Source organism: Arachis ipaensis, chromosome B3, assembly GCF_059453495.1.
Source record: "Arachis ipaensis isolate K30076 ecotype BB chromosome B3, ASM5945349v1, whole genome shotgun sequence".
Taxonomy (NCBI): Eukaryota; Viridiplantae; Streptophyta; class Magnoliopsida; order Fabales; family Fabaceae; genus Arachis; species Arachis ipaensis.
In genome coordinates, this window is record NC_142438.1 from 44,742,438 (window position 1) to 44,751,106 (window position 8,669).

The following is an 8,669-nucleotide window of genomic DNA, read 5'->3' on the forward strand; positions in this document are numbered from 1 at the left end:
TTGTGTAAAAAAGATATTGACACAATCATCACTTGTTTCTTGGTTATGAGTTTACTTGACAGGTGTGGTGTGAATGACTATCTAATTTTGGGAGGTTGTGGTCTGTTCCAAAGTCGGTGAAAGAACATTTTGAAAGTTGGACAAATGTCGTTAATAGAATAGAGGAGCGTAACAAGTGGCTCATATATTTTTTTGCAATTATTTAAAATGTCTTGCCAGAAATAACATTAGAAATATCTATTATTATAATTTACTTTGAATGTTGGTTTTTGTGACTTTATTTCTACTGTCGCTCTACTCTTTTGTGTTGAGCTCGCTTATTAAAAAAACAAAAAAAAAAAACGAATTTTTTGGTCTGTATTAGCCCATCCGATCCTTTGTTTTTCTATGAAATTCCACATTACAATATATATAACTAAATTGAAGACCTGATGAAACGGAAATTGAGAAATTGACATCCAAGAAAGTGGGCCGCACACCGCACTTGCATGTAAGTGTTCCTAACATAATGCTGTTGAAGCATGTCTTAAGCATCATGCATCAAATTTCAAATCCCACTGATGTGTTAATCCGAGTTACTAGCTAGTAGCAGTAGCCTAGTATTATGGGAATATTTTTGGATATTTCAAGAATACGTGATATTTTAGTAGTTTTAATCATTAATCTTAATTATAAAACATATTAATATGTAAGTAAAAGTATCAGATAAAATTATTGAAATATCTAAAACTCATATATTTTCCATAATACAACAATAATATTATATTAAGAAGTAATGTCGATTTATCTTAATTTCTACTAATTAAATCTTGTCAATTCGGTTTAGTACTTAAACGGCTAATTTAAATTCTATCAATTCAATTTATATAGAATTATGTATAAAGACATGCGCGTAGGATTTTTTAATTTAGGACTTTTATGTAATTTTGAGATGTGTTTGATTTATATATGCGTTTTACCCTAAATAATATTTGTGGTGAATGGGAAACCCACGTACAGCAGACAGCAGTGACTAGTGAGGCAGTAGTAACATATATGGTGACTGGCAGGCAGTGGCTGGTTACTTTCAAATCAGAGTGTGGACAGGTTTCATGATCCGCAGAATCCAGTAAAGACTAGCAAGTAAGGGGTAAGTGGGTAACCCCTTTTGATAGTGAAATTTACTGCCCACATTGGCCCCCTAAAATCACCTTTGCTTTTCCTTTTGCAGTTAACCATCACCCACGGGTTGCATTCGCTTCTCTCTCTTTTTCCTTCTTTCTTACCTCCCTATATTATACTATCATTCTTCTCTTCTAAAATTCAGTGCTCTCTTTCTCTCTTAAGACAATTATACACGCACAAATACAATCTCTACTCTTCTCTTTGCTATTTTAATCAGATCGATTATTCCTTTTGGACTGTTTTGGAACTTGAAACTTGGAAATTGGAACCTTAAATTTACTATTTCCTGCCTAGGATCCTTAGCTCGGAAAACAAAGCCTGTATTATAATGTTTTTATTATATATTTATAATGATTGATGATCGATAATGTTATTTATTTTGGTCATCCGCTGCGAATCTGATCAAAATTATCATTTAACAATATATAATAATTCTATAATGAATTAAGCATTCGTGAACAGTTGTATTTATAATGAATCAAGCGCATGAACGGTCTTTTATCAACAAGGGAAAGAACTTTGAACATTCATTTTTTGGGTCATTAACTTTGAACATTAAAACGGTATAATCATAAAAGGCAGGACTCTTTAGCCCAAAAACATTGGTTTAAACTTTAAAGTCCAAACTAAAAGTGCTTTAGACAAGTACGCCGGGTTGCACATGGACACGCCCCCACATTTCCGAAACAAAAATGAAACGTATTATAATAATTTTGTCGACCGAAAAGTAAAAAGCAATACATATACAAATAATATAATAATTATACGAGCCTTGAAGACGAGGTGTTTGATGCAATGTGCATCCAATAATTCCCACGTGAGACACCGGCGTACAAGCTGGAGCAGTATAAAAGTTTCATCATACGAGCAATTTCATTCTTGCCTACAGGATATACATGCAAACAATAATTGTGCTTTCTGTTCACAAGAAAAATTGCATCTTTCCAACAAGGGGTAGAGAAAAGAATAATCATAATAATAATATACATGCCTAGCCATTTTGATGAAGCAATTAAATATTGAAGACAGCCTAGCAGTAGCCCAACCATTAATGTAATGAGATATGGAGCGGAGAGAGATAAGAGATCGAGAGAAGAGGGGGTAGTGCAGGAGCTAATTACAATGAGAATGAGATTTACTTCTACTTTCCCCACCTTACCACCAAAAGTAACACAAATTAGAAGGTATGCATATATAAAGACATCTAGATCGGACAAACACAAGCAAGACTCTCCAGGGGCCACAACTCGGCAAAGAAACCGATGCAACTCCGGCTACTAACCATTCCGAAATCTTAGATGCTTTCGGCTGGAACCTGATTCACAATGTCAAAGTTGCTCACAGGTTTGGGCCTCCACTCAGTCCTACCCCTCACAATTTCAGCACCATCTTCAAGTCGAAGCAAATGCTTGCACTCGAGTTGCCCCCTGTGAGCAAGATTGCCAACATCGGCAGCAGACACAGCAGTGAGGGACTGCAGCACACTGTCCCTACCACACTCCCTCCTATACTCCAAAGTCATTGCAGACAGCTCATGACTCTCCAAGATTGGCTGCGGAGCACTCTGCAGCAAACAAAGTAAAATGGTTACGTTAAGAAACTTGCAATCCAGTGCATAACAAATAACAAAATTAAACATATCAATCTTGTTATCACCAAAGAAAAATCCACAAGCACTATAATAAGAGAATCCCAAGTGATTTACAGATGATCAGATATCACACCCTGATCTTCAGTTCTTTATGATACTGCCCAGCATCGATTACAATTCAATCATACAACATTTTAATTTCAAGCCACTACACGGTGTCCCTCACTGGCTCCAAATCTGTACCAACGAAATAAAGTGACTTAAACTTCCTAAACTTGCAAAAAGTAATGATACTTGACCTAATTTCCCTGACAAAAGTACCCATCCTTACTACATAGAAAGTTGATTATACACTTCACAGACACAACACACTGAACGGTGGGGTCCTTCTGTGAAGGAAATTGGGCGTCTTGAATATCACTACTCATCCTGCAAAGGGCCTTATTCTCGTCAGAGAAAGAGACCCACTCAAAAGGTTCCTCCCAGAAAATGATTTGGCCATCCACATTTACAATATTAGTAAGACTCTACACGAAATGCGCGCAGTAAAGAAAGAGAGAAAGAAAACAGGAACGAGAGATGAAACAAGAACAGGATACCTCCAGAATCCAGCCAATGTACTTCACATTGTTAACATGCTGATTGACATCTAGATCATTCCATCTAGGCTGAAACACAGATACAGTATGTAACTATTTGTGAAACAGCAGCTGAGGTAATTTGAGAAAGTGAAAGTAATGATATAAAACAACAAAAGATGTTTTTTTCCGTGTGGGAGGGTGGGTGGGGAAGGGAAACAAAAAAAGAGTTGACATACACTAAGACCCGTGCGAATGTAATCAGCGGTATTGTCATCAAGTTTAGACAGTTTTCTGTTATCCTCTTCCAGAATTGGAGCGGAATTCACAAAATAAGATGCTATCTCCGCTCTGACTTCTTCTGGAATTTTAGATAGCCTCCTTGTTAGTTTATTCATCATGACCCAAACACTGTAGATCATCAAAACCAGAACAACTGATCAGAAAATGCTTACACATTATCACTTACAAGCTCCAAGGTCATGCGTGCGAACAAGATGAAGTCTTAAACTAAGATACAAATCAACCACAGAATTTCAAATGCAAAAGTGGTTCACACTCAGGAACATTTTTATCAAAACATGTCTGGCATCAGCAGCAGTAAGGGGGAGAAAAATTCCCGAAAATAATCACCTGGAGGCTCTCGTCAATATTTCACCAGTTTTGCAGTCACGCAGAAGCCAATCACGACGCATGCCATTCTTCCCAGATGCAGATACCCAAGTATCTACTTGAACAACATCACCCCTGAATCAGATAGAAAGGTCCACTCAATTTCAGATTATTGTACTCAGAACATTTGTAATGATCCTAATTAATTAATCAATCATGCTATGTGTATTGAAAAAATCAAGGCACCAATCTTATCAACCACTGGGTATAGAAATATGTATAAAATTATTATACAACTGTAAACAAATTTGATTATTCGTCACAGGTTTGATTATTCTGGTGGCAAATTATTTAGTTGAAAAAAAACCTGTGAATCAATATGTACAAATATACACAAATACATAGTAGCTGATTCGGTAGATGATTTTTAGTGAATATGCAGCATTTTTGTTAATTGATCTACTTAACTTCAATCCATGTCCACAAGGGAAATCAATTTAAACTTCAAACATATAGTCCTCAAACAGAATAGATAATATACAACTAGTAAATCAAAAAAGATGCAAAGAACACGGAATAACTTCTTTCAAAAGTCCACACCTTTTTTCAACATTTTAACATGATTGAAACCATCTTAAGTCATCAAACTTAATCTTTGATTAGTGCTATTTCACATCTTAACCAGATCAACATAGATACCCTCAAAAATCAGATATATTAAGGGTGCATATAGGGTGTCTTACCATGTAGGATAACGATCAACCACAACCTGCATCCGTGTGACTACCCATATCAAGTTCTTTTTGCACATTTCTGGTGTGGAACCAAAGCCATCACCAAGAAGTCCAGCAGTCTTGACATGATTAAGTGCAGTTTCCTGTCATTAAACAAATAGTTAGCATAACCTTGTGTGAAAAATACTGTAAATTTCAAATTTGTGCAGTGAGCAAATTAAAATCCCTATCTATATATCATGTTTGTCACCAAAGATTAAATGAAAAGTTATTTGTATGAAATGACCATACCTGCAGATGGTTCATTACTGTCTCTATAGATGCTGTTCGATCAGCACCAATTTCATATGATCTAATAGAAAAGTTTTGACGGAACACTAGACCATCTTGAACAATTCTTCCTATTCCAAAGGGATCAATAAGCATGTCAGATCGCCTTGGTTTCCAATCAAGCATCATCCACTGCTTTTCTGCTGCCAAGAAAATTGTAGTTATAGCAGCAAGAAGCATGCTCCAATCAGGTAACTGGTTAATAAAAGTCCTGGGGGGAGGGGAAGGCAAATCATCATCATGCTTCAAGCTTTCTACTGTGCTTCCATTAATCTTAGGTGGAGCTTGGGCATGAGCTTTAACTTGCAAGCCACCAGAAGATGCATGTTTAGATTTGAGCCCTTGAAGTTTAACAGAGCCACCAACAAGTTTGTTGCCATCTGCACCTGCATCTGGTGAGGGTGAAGGAACAGGGAAAATGGAAGCAGTAGCAGCAGTTGCCATAATGAATTCTACAGCTGCATGCAAAGTTGAGGCAAGTTAAAAATAAAATAATAAATTATAAAAAGCAAAGAGGGAAAAACTGAGTGGAGAAAAAGAGAAGAAATGGAGACTCCTATTTAAATTGGATCAACAGAAAACAGAGTGTTAACTCCAGACTCATGGAGGAAGAAATTTCTTCCTAAATAGAGTCCCGTATAATTATACAAACGTTTAATGCATTGTCGAGGAATAAAAACTTTTCCTCCAAAGGGATTTTTTCAGAAGATATCACGAGATTAATATCATACACACTAAAGGGTAAATGAGCGATGGAAAATACTACGACCTGTTAAAAGCAAAATTGTTTGTCGTAATATTAAAAGAACACGACAGTGATAAAAAAATATTCTGCCCAAACTAAACAATTTAAGAACAGAAAACAGGTCCAAAGAACTCTTTGCATTTTTCTTTTTCCATTTTTAACCTTCCTCTAATTGCTATATTTTATCTCATTTTCAATTACCGGTTAAGAAATTCAACCTGCACATTTAACCAGCTCATATTCAAGAGCTCGCAAAGAATTCATGTTCATTCCTCTCAAGTTAGTAACAGACAGAAGAAGTTCTTCGTTTTTCTTCTTTTGGAAAAAAATGAAAAATGAAAAAACATAAAGCCAAATTCAAATAACCAATTGCATGAAACAAAGCTACAGAATCCATCTATTAAACTTCAACGACAAAATGGCACGTTTATGTTCATCAACCGAGATTCCTCATTAAGAATCCAGAAAAACGAAGACATCACGAAATTATTCACACAGTATACTAACCAATAAAAAAAATCACACAAACGATAATAAACTCAAACCGTTGGGGAGTTCGACGCAGATCTGGCTTTGAATCTAGAGAACACCGCAAACCGAGAAGATTAAAAAACTAAGCCAAAACCGAAAGCAGCAAAAGAGAAAATCAAAGACATTACAATCGACAGCTAAAATCACATCCCTAACGGATCGAAACGCACAAAAAAAGCAATGCATCCAGCTCTCATTAATTTTATTTTTCTTCTTAAACGAAAAAAAAAAAGAAGCGAAATAACCAGAAATGCAGAAATCGTGAGTGTTCTAGTTCGTGTGTGTTCATTTCATGAGCTCGATCTTTCACAGTTAATGAAAACGAGAATCAAATCAGGAGAAGAAAGAAAAAGAGAAGAAAAACAAAAGGAAAGATAGAAGTGTGAAGAATAGAGCGAGTGCAGTTTCTCGGGAAACGAGACGAAACGTGTGGCGTGCAGATCAGAAGAGAAAGTGTGCGAACACATGAAGAGATTGCCGTACCTGAGTATAGCCGTCAGAGAGACACACGAGAAGAGGAACAGTAGAAGAAGAGGAAGAAGAGTAAGCAGAAGACGACGACGAGGGAAAGAGAAACTGAGAAAGCGAAGAGTAGCGCAAAGCCGCTCAACAAACGAGAACAACAAACAAAAGCAAAAGGCTGGAATAAAACAAGGGCTATTCCGTCATTTCGAAGCCCCTTTTCCTTTGCTGAGTTGTTATTCACAATTTTTTTAAATTAAAATCGAGGTTTCGTTTACACGAAAAGAAGATAAATAAATAACATAACAGTTAATAATCATCAACTAAGTACAATTTATATGCATGAACCATAGACAAATGTAATGTGAATTTTGATTATTTTGTGGTTGGGGAAATTGTATGGTGGACAGGTTATATATACTGCTAACGTGTAACGTGCCCCTCGCGCCTCCACTTTAAAGTTTCCAGCATTAGTGTTCTTATGTTTACCATATTGCCCCTAAGATTAGTATTTTAATAAGAGTAGTACAATCAAAATTGAAATGTAATATTATACTAAATAATTTATTTTATTTATGCTTTTCTTCGTTTAAACTATACTATTAAATTAGGAATAAGAGGTGAAATTAGTTCCTAAAAAATTATTCGTTTTTTAAATTAATTTTTTTTTTAAATATTTAATTAAATTTATTTTTTAAAAATTTTAAATTAATTATATTAGTCTTCTGTCACTTTGTTTATTGATGGTGTCAAAATTTAATAATATAACCACTTAAGTGACATTCCAACATACACATAGAAATTTTAATTGATTATATATTAACATGATTAGTTTATGAAATTAGATAAAATCAATCCTAAAATTTTATCTAATTTCATAAATTTATTATGTTAATATTCAATTAAGACTCCTAAGTGTGTGTTGGAGTGTCACTAATGTTTTATATTAGCAAATTTTAACATCATTAACAAATAAAGTAATAGAATGACTAACATGACTAATTTAAAATTTTTAAGAAACGAATTTGATTAAAAAAAATTTCGGAGACTAATTTAAAGAATTAGTAATTTTTTAGAGACTAATTTGACCATTTACTTATTAAATCATATTATATGTGTTAATTTTAATAACTTTTTAGTCACTTAAACTAATATTATTTTTTATATTTTAAATTCTTTAATAATTATATAATTCATATCAAATTACTTTTTCATTGAATATTCATTTAAACCAATTTGCAAATACCCATATTTAAAACCATTTTTTTGCCATATCTAGTAACACTTTAAAAATCAATAAGATTATACCTCTTCTTTAGGATGGGTACCTTGTTAAAATTTTAATTAGTTATATAAGAGCACAGTACTATTTATATTATTATATAATATATATTAGTAAATAAAATGTGTCTATTAATCCGATGAAATAGAAGTAATATGATGTTATCTTACTAATAGGTGCTTTAACACAATTAAGAAAATTATCCCATATTTAGTTCTTGAAATTTAAGAAGCATTGAACGTGTAACCAACACTTGTCTTTCTGGTCAAGACGTTATGTGGACCTTTGGTCTCCAAAATGAAGACTAATTTTTCTTCTTAGAAAAGAGGACTTGGTATAAACCTCAACGTGATGAGGGTAAATTCAGTACTAAAACATGAGGATTAGCCGCATTTACCGATTTGTTTTTTGTTTTCTTATTTATTTCTTATTTTTAATTGGAGTGTTTATGAATTGGAGTTTCGGGGTAGAGGAGAGAAAGAATAAATGGTTTTAAAGGTGAAATAGAATTTATTTTATTTTTAAAATCCCGCTCATTGTTTTGCTTTTCTTTACTTTCTTTTTTAGGTGAACTATTTTCTTCACTTTTGTTCCCCTATGATTTTACCTTTTTGGTTAGGCATGCAGCAACCTCATCTAA

General features: G+C 34.0%; 1 protein-coding gene across 1 annotated transcript; it reads right to left on the reverse strand.

Moving 5' to 3' along the window:
* Positions 1-2,018: 2,018 nt before the first annotated feature.
* On the reverse strand, positions 2,019-7,135 carry LOC107630423 (palmitoyl-acyl carrier protein thioesterase, chloroplastic). The gene is made up of 7 exons (XM_016333540.3): positions 6,769-7,135; positions 4,971-5,467; positions 4,689-4,822; positions 3,967-4,080; positions 3,573-3,744; positions 3,355-3,423; positions 2,019-2,728 (listed from the first exon to the last, which is right to left on the reverse strand). Exons 2-7 carry the CDS (start codon positions 5,451-5,453, stop codon positions 2,459-2,461), a joined length of 1,242 nt encoding a protein of 413 aa, XP_016189026.1. The 5' UTR covers positions 5,454-5,467; positions 6,769-7,135; the 3' UTR covers positions 2,019-2,458.
* Between the last annotated feature and the right edge of the window lie 1,534 nt (positions 7,136-8,669).